At 41.9% G+C, this 15,270-nt stretch overlaps 1 protein-coding gene across 3 annotated transcripts in view; it reads right to left on the bottom strand.

Annotated features, from left to right (window-relative positions):
* Window positions 1-1,276: 1,276 nt before the first annotated feature.
* Window positions 1,277-15,270, bottom strand: part of SIN3A (SIN3 transcription regulator family member A) — an 87,015-nt gene continuing 73,021 nt past the window's right edge. For all 3 annotated transcript variants that reach the window (XM_032175793.2, XM_058427738.1, XM_032175792.2), the window contains exons 17-21: window positions 15,036-15,209; window positions 12,391-12,483; window positions 11,430-11,524; window positions 6,473-6,680; window positions 1,277-2,987 (exon numbers count right to left, since the gene is read on the bottom strand). In XM_032175793.2, coding sequence (XP_032031684.1) covers window positions 2,757-2,987; window positions 6,473-6,680; window positions 11,430-11,524; window positions 12,391-12,483; window positions 15,036-15,209 — 801 coding nt within the window. In that variant the 3' untranslated portion in view covers window positions 1,277-2,756. The remainder of the gene's footprint in view (window positions 2,988-6,472; window positions 6,681-11,429; window positions 11,525-12,390; window positions 12,484-15,035; window positions 15,210-15,270) is intronic.

Below are 15,270 nucleotides of genomic sequence, written 5' to 3'. Positions count from 1 at the left end.
AGAGTCCAGGGAAGCCATAATACCAGAACAGACCTCCAGTTTCATTCTCATCCCTAGTACTCCACTGACAGCTTTATTTTTTTCTCCTGGGGTTGCCAAGAGAGTCTTTTGTCTATAAAACCATTAGGAACAAAAAAAATACGCAAGATTAGCCCTGATATTTTAATGGAAATACTGACCAAGTTTACAACATTTCAAATGCAGATCACACGGAAAGGTGACTAAGTACAGAATAACAAATATGATTTAAAATAAAGATAACCTGCTGCTGCATGTAATACAGAGGTTGGGTTTAGAGCTTGGAGCTCAGATGTCAGACAGCAGGAGGAATAAAAATGCTACTTGTGAAAACCCAGGCTGTAGGTAAAACTTACTCTTCTGTTGGTTGCACTGGTGGGTTGGGACTTTCTCCTGAACTGGCCTTGAAATCCTATCCTGACCTGCAGGCAAGTGCTCTGGACAAAACACTGTGCAGGCGCAGCAACAGCTGGGGCTGACCCTGATCACACCTCACCAATTTCCCCTATGGTTTCAGGTCAACATGACCTTTCTTGAGGGAACACAGGGGGATAGGTGAATTATTTGAGAAAACCTCAAGATCTTTCCCCTAAATCAGTACACATGACCACTGCCAAGTCAGACACTGCCCCAGCTTTGCCCTAAAATCTCATCCCACAAAGCTCTTTTTGGCACCCTACGCTTTGGCTCACAGTCTCCTCTCCCGAATACAAAAAAAAGCCTAAAATCAGGCCAGCTCTGGTGGCTCACACCTGTAATCTCAGCACTTTGGGAGGCTGAGGTGGGAGGACAGCTTGAGGCCAGGAGTTTGAGACCAACCTGGGCAGCATAGCAAGACCCTATCTCTACAAAAAGTTAAAAAATTAGCTGGGTGTGGTGGCATGCAGCTACTCAGGAGGCTGAGGTGGCAGGATTGCTTGAGCCTGGGAGGTCAAGCCTGCAGTGAGCTATGATCGTGCCACTGCACTCCAGTGTGGGTCATAAAGTGAGACTTTGTCTTTAAACAATAAAAGCCTAAAATCAGAGACGTCTACCATGTGTTTTGGAAATCCAAGAGCCAAAAATTTTTTTTCTTTTTGGTGGTGGTGGTGATTTTTAACTAAAAAGCAAACATAAAACACACAAAACATCGCTGGTTACAACTAAGACTTGCGTAATGGTTGCTGAAGAAAAATCCACCAGAGTACTGGGAGGGGCTCAGTTGGCCTTTGTTCAGAAAGTCCAGGTTAACCACATAGAAAAATCATAATCATTCATGTTTAAATGTCTGCTAGTTTAAATTTATGTAATTATAAAAATAGGTATCCCATTTCAAATTCTCTCCCTCCCAACTCCATTTATAAGATATACCACATGCTTATACACACTTTTTTTCAAACACTGGTTTGGTATTTAAGTTGCTCACCCCCATCCATCACCAATGTGAATAAGAAAAAATATATAGAAATACAAACTACATAGCTTGACAACTTACCCAAATATAAAATATTTTCAGATATTTGAACAAGGGAAAAAAAAACATGTACTAAAAGACTTAAGTATTCTAAGATTTTGGAATATTTTGACTTGGGACAAGTAACAAGTATTTAAAGCAAAATCCTGTTTCTACCCTGGATAAGGAACTGAAGTCAAAATCCCTGCTTCACAGTATTTTCTGGTGAGGACAAGGGACGTGGGTTGAGAGTTTATTCCTTAAGTAAGAACCAAGCTTTATTTATTTACAAAAAAAAAAAAAAAAAAAAAAAAGGGCAAAGGGGAAGACAAGTTTTACACAAAAGTACTACAATGGTAACTCCCTTTGGTAAAAAGTGTAATAAATGTCTTGTACATCTGTTCATAGGTACTAAATCTGAAGCCACATAGTACTATGGTACACAAGAAGCTAGAGCAGTTATGCTAGCACATCAAAGCATATTTCTTTTAATAAAAAATTGACAGTATGTACATTATGTACAAAAAAAACAAGTTAAAATTGTGTGTGTGTACGTGTGTGTGTCAGAGAGTAAAGCTGGTGGATGGCACTAGGGTAGACTAGTAAAGAGGCAGATACAAAACAGTTCCACGGGAGCTAAAAAGGACGACTGATTTGAACTCGTTGAGGTTGAGAACCAGAGGAGAGAAAAGGGTAGGCAGCAAGGGAATCGTCAGGAATAAAATCCACAAGATGATCAATCCCAAAGCCAAACTGCAGGTCCCAGATAAAACCTAATGGGTGATCTTAGATGTGCTCAAGTGACCAGAAAAAAAAATCAAATCCAGTTTTTTTTTCCTTTTGTGGGGAGGGAAGAGGAGCAGTGACCATGATAGTTCCAATACATCTGAGTATTAAGTCCTTCCCCAGTCTGTTTTGTAAATGCATCTCCATCCAGTCAAAGTGTGAACAGCATCCGGTTCCCTCATTGAAAGTTAGGCCACAGGAGACTCCAGTCTTAGCTCTGCTGGTGTGTGCAAGCAAACTGCATGTCTTTGCTTGCATGGACTTCCTTCCCCTCCAGGGCAGGCTATACCCAAAACCCTTTGGGAAAAGTTCCAGCTTCAGCTTTGTAAGGTATTCATGTTCCTAACAGGTAGCCCACTTGGTGCCAGGCTGCACCAGCCACACACAGGTCAGGTGGCCATGTCCCAGAGAGGCCCAGTGAGGCTTGAAAGGCATCTTCCTTGTTTCTTCAGTGTGTGAGTGCATAGGCCCACACACACCCCCCACACACTACCCCAAGTTATCTGCTCTGGCTTTGCAGTTAAGGGGCTTTGAATACTGTGCCGTATTTGACACGATACTTGTTAATGCTCACAAAATGCAGGGTCTCTGTATCACAGGTGGTGGTGCAGGGCACCAGGCCCTCCAGCCCCTCACCCATGAGCCACTTGCTGGTCTCTGCTGCCATTTCACGGGGCACATGCTCCTTGGTCCATTTATCTACCCAGGCCTGGAATCTCTGATGTAGACGCTTGCTTACACGCTCATGGGACTGCAAAACAGACAGAAAATTTTTTATTAAATGAAGCAGAACCAAAAAAAGAGCCCTTCAAATATAAAGCCTAATTTTCTTCTAAAGGAGCAAAGGAAAGATGTGGGCTCAAGTCTTAGATACTACTGCTTTTTTCTTTAAAAAAAAAAAAAAAAAAGGATTCTCTGTTTAAAGAGAAGTTAAAGAGGTAAGAACATAGAACATGTGAGGGCATGAAAATCCATAAAGCCTCCAAAGAAATGCGAACACAGGCTCTGGGCTGAAAAAGCTCACTGTTCTCAATTTTAGCATGCGTTAGTATAACCTAGGGAATGTGTTAAAAAATACACATTTCTGACCAGGTGCAGTGATTCATGCCTGTAATCCTAGTACTCTGGGAGGCTGAGGCAGGCAGTTCGCTTGAGCTCAGGAGTTTGAGACCAGCCTGGGCAACATGGCAAAACCCCATCTCTACAAAAATACAAATATTAACCGGGCATGGTGGCACACACCTGTAGTCCCAGCTACTCGGTAGGCTGAAGTGGGAGGACTGCTTGAGCTGGGAGGTGGAGGTTGCATTGAGCACCACCGCACCCCAGCCTAGATGACAGCGCCAAACCGTCTCCAAAAAACAAAACAAAACAAAACAAAACAAAACAAAACAAAAAACCCCAAAACCCACGTTTCCTTGGTTTTACCAATGTGCATTTTAAACCAGCAATCCAGCTGATTCTAATGTATCCTGGGTGGGACCCAGTGAGTCACTGTTCACTTCTATCAGCATGGAGATCCACCTCTAAGCCAGACAGTGCAAAGCAAAGGGCTTAAAACCCACTCTCCCTCCACTGTGTTACCCCACCCTGGCAAACAGAGTCCAGGCTTGGCAGATGTTCTGCGGGGGGTTCTGTTCCCACCAACACATCCAGTAAAAATTTATTGGTGTCCACATGCAAGGAGATACTAGAAGAGATACAAAGACAAAACTGGTGTTGCCCGGTGTCCCAAATAATGTGAATCAGAGACAGGCAGACACACAACACATAGCAAAAAAAAATTAGCCAGGTGTGGTGGTGCACGCCTGTAATCTCAGCTACTTGAGAGGCTGAGGCAAGAGAATCTCTTGAACACGGGAGGCGGAGGATGCAGTGAGCTGAAATCATGCCACTGCACTTCCCTCAGTGCCATGAGAGAAGTAGAGCAGACTCTTGAACGACACGGCTTTGAATGGCGCAGGGCCACTGATAGGCAAGTTTTCTTCCACCTCTGCCAACCCTGAGACAGCAAAACCAACCTCTCCCCTTCCTCCTCCCTCTTCAGCCTACTCAACAAGATGAGAATAAGGACCCTTTATGATGAGCCACATCCATTTAATGAAAAGTAAATGTATCTTCTCTTGCTTATGACTTAACATTTTCTTTTCTCTAATTTACTTTATTTTAAGAATATACAGTATAGGCTGGGCACAGTGGCTCACGCCTGTAATCCCAGCACTTTAGGAGGCTGAAATGGGTGGGTTGTTTGAACCCTTGAGTTTGAGACCAGCCCTGGGCAACATAAGGAGACGCCGTGTCTATTTTCATTAAAAAAAAAAAAAAAAAAAAAAAAGAATGAAAGAAAAAAAGAATGCAGTATATGTAATACATACAACATACAAAATATGTTGATCAACTGTTTATCAGTAAGCCTTCCAGTCAATAGTAGACTATCAGTAGTTCCATTTTGGGGGAGTCAAAAATTACACACAGATTTGACTGTGCAGGGGCCAGTGCCCCAAACCCCTTGTCGTTCAAGGGTTAATTATACATTAAACTGTTTGCTCAACATCTCCCACTTGAAAGTTTTGTAGTCCTTTCAAACTTAAAACAGCACTTCATCTGTCTCCCAAACCTCATTACCCTTTCCTATTAACAGGTGAGCCCCTAAAATCTCCACTTAAGCAAAACAAAAACCAAAAAACCCCGAAACTAATCAGACACCATCCTTGATGTACTTCTTTTGCTTACCCCCGCATTTGATCCAACACCATCTCTTGTCAATTAAATATCTAAATTATATCTACATCTGGGCGTGGTGGCTCACGCCTGTAATCCCAGTACTTTGGGAGGCTGAGGAGGGTGGATCACTTGAGGTCAGGGGTTCGAGACCAGCCTGGCCAACATGGTGAAACCCCATCTCTACTAAAAACAAAAAATCAGCCAGGTGTGGTTTGAGACAGAGCGAAACTCTGTCTCAAAAATAAATACATAAAATCTACAATGTAATTCTTGCAATTCCACTGGCACCCTAGTAGTATGGGTGGCCCCCACATCTCATTTGGACAAGGGCACCCTTTTGAGTGGTCTCTGCTCTTCCAACTTTATATATACCCATCTCCACTCTCCTCACAGCACACCAAGCTATCTTTGTCAAATGTCCCAATGCATCTCGAACAAACTCCAAACCGTGGCCTATTAGACAAAGTGATGTGGCCTCTGCCTACCCTTCTAACTTCATGCAACCTTGAGCCACAATGGTGTTTGTAATTTCTTGAATATGCCAAGTCCTTTCCTCCCAGCCTTGTACTTGCTCTTTTGTCTAGAAAACACCCATCCTCTACTCTTCACCAGGCTAATTCCTTGTCATTATTCAGGCCTCAAGCATCACCTCCTTTGAGAAGCCTCCTCCAGTGAAAGCAAGGCCTGTATGCTAGTTACCCTTGATCACTTCACCTGATTTGTTTCCCTGGTAGTGCATATCATCGCATTACTTCATCTGCTCTACTTCATGGCTGTAGTCCCAGGGCCTGGCATAACACCCTGTACACAGCTGCACCAGGAAGGTTTCACAATTGAAATAGAATGTAAAGACAGGTAGGATTCATACAAGCAAAAGATCAGATACTACTTGAGATGTAAATACTGGGAGTAAATTCACCAAAAAGGTGCCACCAGGTATTTACGTGCTCTTATGGGCTTAACTGTATTCTCCTTAAAATTCTTATGTTGGCCGGGTGTGGTGGCTCATGCCTGTAATGCTAGCACTTTGGGAGGCTCTGTCAGGTGAGACTCTGTCTCAAACAAACAAACAAAAAATCATACATTGAAGTCCTAGCCCCCAGTACTTCCGAATGTGACCTTATCTGGAGGCAGACACACACACACAGGTAGAAACACCATGTGAAGATGAAGGCAGGGATCTACAAGCCCAGGAATGCCAAAGATTGCCAGCAAAGAACCAGAAACTAGGAAAGGCCTAGAACAGATTGTCCCTCACAGTCTCAAAAGGAACCAACACTGCTGACACCTGACTTTGGACTTCTAGTCTCCAGAACTTTTGTCATTTAAGCCACAGTCTGTGGTACTTTGTCACAGCATCCTTAGCAACCAACATACCTACTTCCTCAGTTAAGTCTCAGCTCCAAGAACAGGTTTGCATAAACAAAAAGAAACAATCAGAAGACTCTGGGCTTCCCCTGGTCCTAGCTAGGGTGGGAGATGTGTACAGAAATTTCAGTTATTGGTTCTCACCTGATGAGCCCGGAGCAGGGCAGTCCTCCGATACATATAGTCCTCTGATTTGATCACATACACCATCTTGTAGGAATTCAGCTTGAATCTACACTCCAGCTTATCCAGACTATCCACATTCTCTATGGTCTTCTTACTGTTTCCTTCCTTCCCTTCCTTTTCCTGCTGCTCTCGACCACGTTGACACTTCCGGATCCGCCGTAGATTCCTATGGCAGAAAAGCCCTGGAGGATGAGAGCTCATCCAGACACAGATTCCTGTGACTTCCCCCAAGTGAGTTTTCTTTATTATATGCTTGCATAGTACTCATCCCAATTTGTTAAATACATACACAAATGTTCAGCTGTTCCACTGCAAAAAAAACTTCAACTGCAAAGGTACACAGAATAAAAAGTAGAAATCTTCACCCATCCCCTACTTGCCTTAGCAGATGTAGCCAGTTAAGAGTTTTAATGAGAAACTTCTAGGCCTCTGTAAATTTACACATGTAATTACCAGCTATAGTTCTGCTTTGGCATTTGTTTTTAAGACAAAATAGGATCATACTATATATTTTGTCCTCAACTTTTCACTTACTGTCATGAATATTTTTTCATTTCATGATAGATTTGTCTTATTCTCTTTAACTGCTGCAGAAAAATGTACCCGAATTTACCATTCCTTAACAGTTTCTTTCAACTGAGGTTCCTCATCTGAACTACATAACAAAAAATTATTTGAATGTCTATTTTTAAAAATTCCCCCAGATGATATAAACTAGTGCCATTCTACATACACAAGAAAGAAGATAATTCACATGAATGGATGCCCTGAAGGGTGGGAGGCTTGCTAAATCTCCTCAACATCCAGTGAAGAAAAGTTATCAGCTAGACAATTATATTGTTTCTCACAACTTGCTATTAAAAACACTGCTTCAGGTTGGCCACTGTGGTTCATGCCTATAATCCCAGCACTTTGGGAAGCAGGCGGATTGCTTGAGCTCAGGAGTTTGAGACTAGCCTCAGCAACATGGCAAAAACCCCTTCTCTACAAAAAAATAAAAAAATTAGGCAGGTGTGGTGATGTGTGCCTAGAGTCTCAGCTATTTGGGAGGCTGAGGTGGGAAGATAGTTTGAGCCCGGAAGGAGGAGGTTGCAGTAAGCCAATATCCCACCACTGTACTATAGCCTGGGAGAGAGAGCCAGACACTGTCTCAAAAACAAACAAACAAACAAAAAAACCCAAAATATTGCTTCAGTGAGAATCTTTGTATACATGTATTTCTGTAGACAGCAGTTCTTTGTCCAAAGGGTCCCAAGACCCTTTCAGGAGATCTGTGAGATCAAAACTATTTTCATAATAATACTGAAACATTATTTCCCTTTTTTGCTGTGTTGACATTCGCACTGGCACCATAAAAGTAATGGTGAATAAAAATGCTGGTGGTGGCACCAAACTGTGTTTGCAATATCGAACAAATTGTTACCAAATTCCAGTATCAATTTACACATCACTGAGCTTTTCATACAGTTGTCAAACTCTGTTGGTTTATCTTGTACCATCAATGAATCTATTTTACTTCCATGATTTTGTAACTTCATGCGATTGCGATTCAAGTCTTTGAACTTTACACTGACCATACAATGACATTAAGTGAAAAAAGCCAGTTTCACTTAAGAATGTTTTTGATGGGCCAGTCACAGTGGCTCACGCTTGTAATCCCAGCTCTCTGGGAGGCTGAGGCAGGCAGATCACTTGAGGTCAGGAGTTTGAGCCTAGCCTGGCCAACATGGGGAGACCTCATCTCTAATAAAAGTACCAAAATTAGCCGGGCGTGGTGGCACGCACCTGTAATCCCAGCTACTCGGGAGGGTGAGACAGGAGAATCACTTGAACCTGGCTGGTGGAGGTTGCAGTAAGCCAAGATTGCGCCACTGCACTCCAGCTTGGACGACAGAGTGAGACTCTGCCTCAAAAAAAAAAAAAAAAAAAAAGAAGAAAGAATGTTTCTGATGAAGCAGTAACATTTTCTATTAAATCCCAACCCCTCAGTTTACATCTTTTTAACATGCTGTGTGATAAAATGGAAACTACACATGAAGCACCTTTGTGTGCTAAAGTACAACGGTATTCTTATAGAAAAGCACTTGAGCAATTGCTTGAGTTGTAAGTGGATCACCATTTTTATCTGAAAGAACAACTGACTAAATATAGTCCATGTCAGCCAAGTATTTGGCAGATGTCTTCTCAAAAATGAACAAGGGGGCCTATCACTTCAAGGAAAATAATGTTGCCAATGATAAGACTGGAGTTTTCAAGCAAAACTATGAATTTTGGTGAACTGGTATCAGCCACCCTGAGCTTGACAGCTTCCCAATACTTAAAGATGTGTTTGATGACCTAGCGATAGCGATATTAATCAATGTGATTTCTTTTGGAGACACTGTAAAATATATCAACATTTAGTAGGTCTGTACAACTTAGTAAGCTAATATTTTCTAAATAGCCAATTGCGTAAAGTTACAAAATCATAGAGGAAAAAAAGATTCATTCATGATACAAAATAAATCAATGGATTTTTACAACTGCATGAAAAGCCCACTGATGTATAAATTGATATTGCAACTAACCTTTAAGAAACTATCACTGGGGCTGAGTGCAGTGGCTCACACCTGTAATCGCAGCACTTTGGGAGGCCGAGGTGGGAGGATCACCTGAGGTCAGGAGTTGGAGACCAGCCAGACCAACATGGAGAAATCCCATCTCTACTAAAAATACAGAATCAGCCAGGCGTGGTGGCACATGCCTGTAATCCCAGCTACTCGGGAGGCTGAGGCAGGAGAATCGCTTAAACCTGGGAGGCAGGGGTTGCAGTGAGCTGAGATCACACCATTGCACTTCAGCCTGGGCAACAAGAGCGAAATTCCGTCTCAAAAAAACGAAAACAAAAACTATCACTGGTAGTTTTGTTGTCATATCAAAGAATATCCAGTTATCTAAAGGATCTGAAAATATTCCTTTTTCCAGCTACACATTTGCATGAGGCCAGATTTTCTTCACATATTTCAACCAAACAACATAATGCAACATATTGAATGTAGAAGCAGACACGAGAATCCAGCTGTTCTTCTGGTAAGCCAGACATTAAACAAATTTATAAAATATAAGCAATGCCACTCTGTTCACTAATTTTTGTTTTGAATTAGCTTTTCATTAAAAAATATTATTTAAGAAAATATAATGGGGATATATATATATATTTTTGAGGCAGAGTCTCACTCGGTCACCCAGGCTGGAGTGCCGTGGTGCGATCTCCACTCACTGCAACCTCTGCCTTCTGGTTCAAGCAATTCTCCTGCCTCAGCCTCCCGAGTAGCTGGGACTACAGGCGCCCGCCACCATGCCCAGCTAATTTTTTGTATTTTTAGTACAGACAGGGTTTCACTGTGTTAGCCAGGATGGTCTCGATCTCCTGATCTCATGATCCACTGCCTCGGCCTCCCAAAGTGCTGGAGTTACAGGCGTGGGCCACCGCTCCTGGCCCAATATTGTTATTTTTCAAATGAATTAAAGATTGAAAACATTTCTTTGTTTTTATTTCTAACTTGGTAAATACTACTAGTATAATCCATATAAACAAAAGCTTTTTGGAGTACTCATGCTCTAAGAGTGTGTAAGGGGTCTCGAGGCCAATAAGATGAGCCCCTTAGCTGTCAGACAAATCATTAGAAACTGAAATTCTGGAGGGAAGGTTCTATACACTTCAACTACCCTGCCACCGGAACGATTATATCAATTTCTTTTTCCTCACAGTACATAAATGTGCCTCCTTCCTCATATCCTGGTGAGAGACACATGATGACAGGTTTATTGTAGTATGTTATTAGCATGGAGCCTGTTTTGTTGAGAGGAACCTGACACACAGCAACTGCTCAAATGTGTTAAATGATTCAATGAATGGAGAACCCAGCAGGGCCTTTTGCTGGTACCGCTTTTCCCATGTTCTCATTAGGACTCAATAAGTCTAATAACACTGGGATGATACTTTCTTGGAAACCTAAGACATATGATTTCAATTCAAAACTTTTAGGAAGGATTTAGAAAGCCATTCTACCCATTTTATACTTTTTAAACTCTGTTTTCATATACTTGGAGGATCAGTATCACAATCTGCCTATAAACAGATGGAACATTTTTAAAATTCTGTGCAGAGAAGAGTTAATGTAGCAGGCCTAAGATTGCTATTCTTTGAAAAGCCTGCTTATAAAAGTTGGCCTTTGGCTGGGGGCTGGGATCTTGGATTTTGGGCAATGTTCTACCATTCCTTAACTCATATAAGTGTCTCACTGTACCTAAACTATTCGTACAAACTCTATAGCTTATGCCGAAAATGTGCTTTCTTTCTGAGAGTTTGGGATTTTGGTACAAGCTAGGCATACAGTGCCTGGATGACTACATCTCAATAAAAATCCTGGCACAGAGTCTCTAATGAGCTGCCCTGGTAGACAGCATTTTACATGTGTTGTCACATTCATTGTTGGAAGAATTAAGAGTGTCCTGTGTGACTCCACTGGGAGAGGATTCTAGGAAGCTTGAGCCTGGCTTCCTCCAGCTTTGCCACAGGCACCTTTTCGCTTTGCTGATTTTGCTTTGCATCTTCTCGCTGTACTAAATCAGTTTGACTATATGCAGAGTCCTGTGAGTCCTCTTCCATCGAACCATGGAGACTCTGACACACATTCCCATCCAAACTAGGGAGGTTACTGTTGATTCCCTATAACTCTCACCTCCTGGATGCTTTGACACATGCTCCAGGTAAGCTCATGTTGTGATAGCCATATAAACCTTGAATTAGCATCCCCGGCAGATAGAACAAATAAATAAAATATATGAAAGCCAAGAACGTGAAAGTCATTTAACTCTCCATTCCTCAGTCATGCACAGTATGGACTGCTGACAGATGACACGGCTCACTCACCTGGGGAGAAATACTGGTTTCTGTGCTAGATGTTCACGAAGCTCAGGCGAGGTAGTATCTGAATTCATGTATCGCTCCACGTAGTCTGACCAGCGCTAAGATGGCAAACACAAAATACAAGTGGAAGGAAATCACAAAAACAGCTCCTAATGCATCGGGTACTCTAGTAAATTCTATGACTACAATGCCCCAAATTCATAAATTTCAAGATTAAAAAAGTCCCTTTCTATAAAGACATGATTGTTAGTAGGTATTGGAACACGGATTAAAAATTCTGTTAGCCAGCAATACTGCTAAGTTTCTGAGATGCTAAGGTTATCAGAAGTCATAAACAGGTAGAAGCTGGCTCACTGACAAGTTTCATTTCCCCACAGAGGATTCTGATAAAGAACAAAATTTATAGTGGCAAATGTGTGAAAGTTTCCTTCACATTACAATCTAGATTTTTGACATTGCTTAAAAAAAAAAAGATCTGCCAACAAGCCAACATTCCCACCAAACAAGTCATCCCACATGACCCCCCCCAACATCATACATGTGGCCTGCATCTCCCGTGTACATTATTTGCCATAACCAACTATGATAATCACACCTGTCTATTCAGGGGTTGAAAACTCTGGACTTTATCAGTCCAATAAAAAGTAAACAAGACCCAAAGAATCAAGATGACATGAGAAAGACCTCATTTGTTGTTTTTTATACTTTAGGAAAAAACAAGAAAGCTGCCAACCATAAGACTTCCTTAGAGGAGATAGCTTTACTAAGCGCAAGATGAGGTTAACATCTATAACCAGGCAGCCCTTCTCTTCAGCTGGATTGACTTGTACTTTCAGCATCCAGGTCTTGACCCTCAAACAGGCCTTAGGTGCCTTGGCCTTTTGGCAGACAGGGTCACTGGACAGACTCTCAAGACACGCCAGCTCTGCTTGGCACCGGGGGTCTGTGATGTACTTGCTCATACCTCTGCTTCCACAGGGTCATCCGAATTCTCCTCTTCTGTGTCCAGAAGCTCAATAGTCAGCTGGACCTGGCCTTGGCTCTGAATAAACATAAGCTGCAAATAAGAAACCTAAATGTAAACAAAAGACCGTCTCTATAGCTATAATCTATCTTCTCAAGGAATGAGAGGTGCAGAGGCAATAAACTTAGTAAACTTTGCTCCAACTGAAGAGATGAGGAAGATACTGGATCTTGGGAGGCCAGTGATAAAGGCAAAAGTCTACACTTACTACAAGTAAAATGAAATATATTAAAGCAAAAAGTACTATGTCATGTTTCAAACTTCTAGAATTCGCTAAAATAATAATGCCAGTAAGAATGTTTTACAAAACAAATATTTTGTCAGAAAGAAATATGGCACATGTAGCCAGAACTACAAAATGTCAATGCTCCATCCACTGATAATCGCACTTCTAGGACATAATAGACAAGGTAAACTATCAGAATCACATGAAGAAGATCAGAGCCTGGAAGGAAACCTGAGAATTTTTTATTTCAACCTTCTTCATTTTACACAGAGACAAAACTGAAATTCAGAGAGTTCTGGTTTCTCAAGGCACACCACTAATCAATAAACACGCAGAGCCAGAAGCTAGATCTAGCTCAGTGTTCTTTTAAAGCTTTAAAAATTGCTCTCTGCTAGTAAAGCTTATAACCTGACAATAACATAATATATACACACAAATACAGTTATTTCCAAAATAGATTTCGGGGTGGGGGCAGACCCTGCATTTTCACAATTTATAATTTGAGAATTGCAAAATCTGTCTCCAGTATTCGTAACAGGATGTCATTAACCAATCCCCATAGTGGGTTGGACGTCTAGGATGTTTCCAACTATTTGCTTTTATAATTATCCATTATAATGGTGAAAAATTGGAAACAACCTAAATGTCCAACAATACAGGCATTAATTCTCTAAAAAGTGAATATCAAATAGCCATAAAAAAGACATTAAAGACCCAGAAGTGTTGCTAATTGAGCAAAAATACATAAAAGACCATTTCCGGTCAGATGCAGAGGCTCACACCTGTAATCCCAGCACTTTGGGAGGCTAAGGTGGGCAGATCACTTGAGGCCAGGAGTTTGAGACAAGCCTGGCCAACATGGCGAAACCATATCTCTACTAAAAATACAAAAATTAGGCTGGGTGCAGTGGCTCATGCCTATAATCCCAGCACTTTGGGAGGCCAAGGAGGGCAGATCACCTGAGGTCAGGAGTTCAAGACCAGCCTGACCAACATGGTGAAACTCTGTCTCTACTAAAAATACACACACACACACACAAGCTGGCCATGGTGGCACGTGCCTGTAATCCCAGCTACTCAGGAGGCTGAGGCAGGAGGACTGCTTGAACCCAGGAGGCAGAGGTTGCAGTGAGCTGAGATAGCACCACTGCACTCCAAGCCTGGACAACAAGAGTGAGCCTCCATCTCAGGGGAAAAAAAAAGAAAAAAAAAATTAGCTGGACATAGTGGTACTTGACTGTAATCCCAGCTACTAGGGTGGCTGACGTGTGAGAATCACTTGAATTCAGGAGGCAGAGGTTGCAGTGAACCAAGATTGCGCCACTGCACTCCAGCCTGGGCAACAGTGTGTGTCCCTGTCTTAAAAAAAAAAAAAAAAAGTTAAAGACCATTTTGTCCAGTATAAACTCTTTCAAAATATATACTCAAGCATAGAGAAGTTTAGAATCTAGAGATGTCATCAATGATAATTTCAGGAAAGAATTCTAAGGTGACTTTTTTTGGTTATCTGCATTTTCATTTTTTTGGGACAGAGTCTTGCTCTGTCACAAAGGCTGGGGTGCAGTGATGCGATCAGGGCTCACTGCAGCCTCGACCTCCCAGGCTCAAGCAATCCTCTTTTTTTTTTTTTTTTTTTTTTTCTGAGACGGAGTCTCGCTCTGTCTCCCAGGCTGGAGTGCAGTGGCGCGATCTCAGCTCACTGCAAGCTCCGCCTCCCGGGTTCACGCCATTCTCCTGACTCAGCCTCCTGAGTAGCTGGGACTACAGACGCCTGCCACTATGTCCGGCTAATTTTTTGTATTTTTAGTAAAGACGAGGGCAATCCTTCTACCTCATTCTCCTGAGTAGTTGAGACTACAGGTGCACGCTACCATGCTAGGCTAATTTTTGTATTCTTGTATTTCTTGCAGAGATGGGGTTTTGCCATGTTGCCCAAGCTGGTCTCAAGTGATCCGCCCACCTCGGCCTCCCAGTGTGCTGGGATTACAAGTGTGAGCCATGTGTGCTGGGCCTATGTTTTCTTTTCTATAATGATCATGACCATGGATTTCATGTACCAATATTTTTCTAACAGTAATATTTACAAAGCATACTATGAAAAATGTTCAGAGAAAAAGAATACAAAATTGTAAAAATCATGTATAACTAGTTTTTTTTTTTTCTTTAAAGGTAGGAAAGAAACAAAGTAGATTGTCCAGGAAGACAATTACTTCCAGTTTGTATTTCTCTGGTGAACTCATTGAAAGTTCCAGGAGTAGAATCACAGGTCGAAGTATGCCGGCTTTAACTTCTGATTCGGAGAATCCTAACAACTGACATTGTCACCAGTAAGGTCTTCGATTACCTGAGCAACTCTCACCTTAAAGCAATTCTCATCTGACATTAGCTGCTCAGCTTTCCGCTGATACGTTGACTCCAGGAGGCTCCTTGAGTTCTGTGTGTTCAGTTGGCCTCCGGTGGCCCCATTATTATTTTCTGCCAGGTAAAGGTCAGTCACCTGCACACAGATCTCATCACTCACGATATGCTGCAGCTGGAATCAAACAAAGGCAAGCTTTTTAGTGAACACAGAAAACATTTCTCCATTATACAGT

This window comes from Hylobates moloch, unplaced genomic scaffold (assembly GCF_009828535.3).
Source record: "Hylobates moloch isolate HMO894 unplaced genomic scaffold, HMol_V3 SCAFFOLD_14, whole genome shotgun sequence".
Taxonomy (NCBI): Eukaryota; Metazoa; Chordata; class Mammalia; order Primates; family Hylobatidae; genus Hylobates; species Hylobates moloch.
Note: the sequence above shows the minus strand (reverse complement) of the source record. Positions and strands in the feature narration are given on the sequence as shown.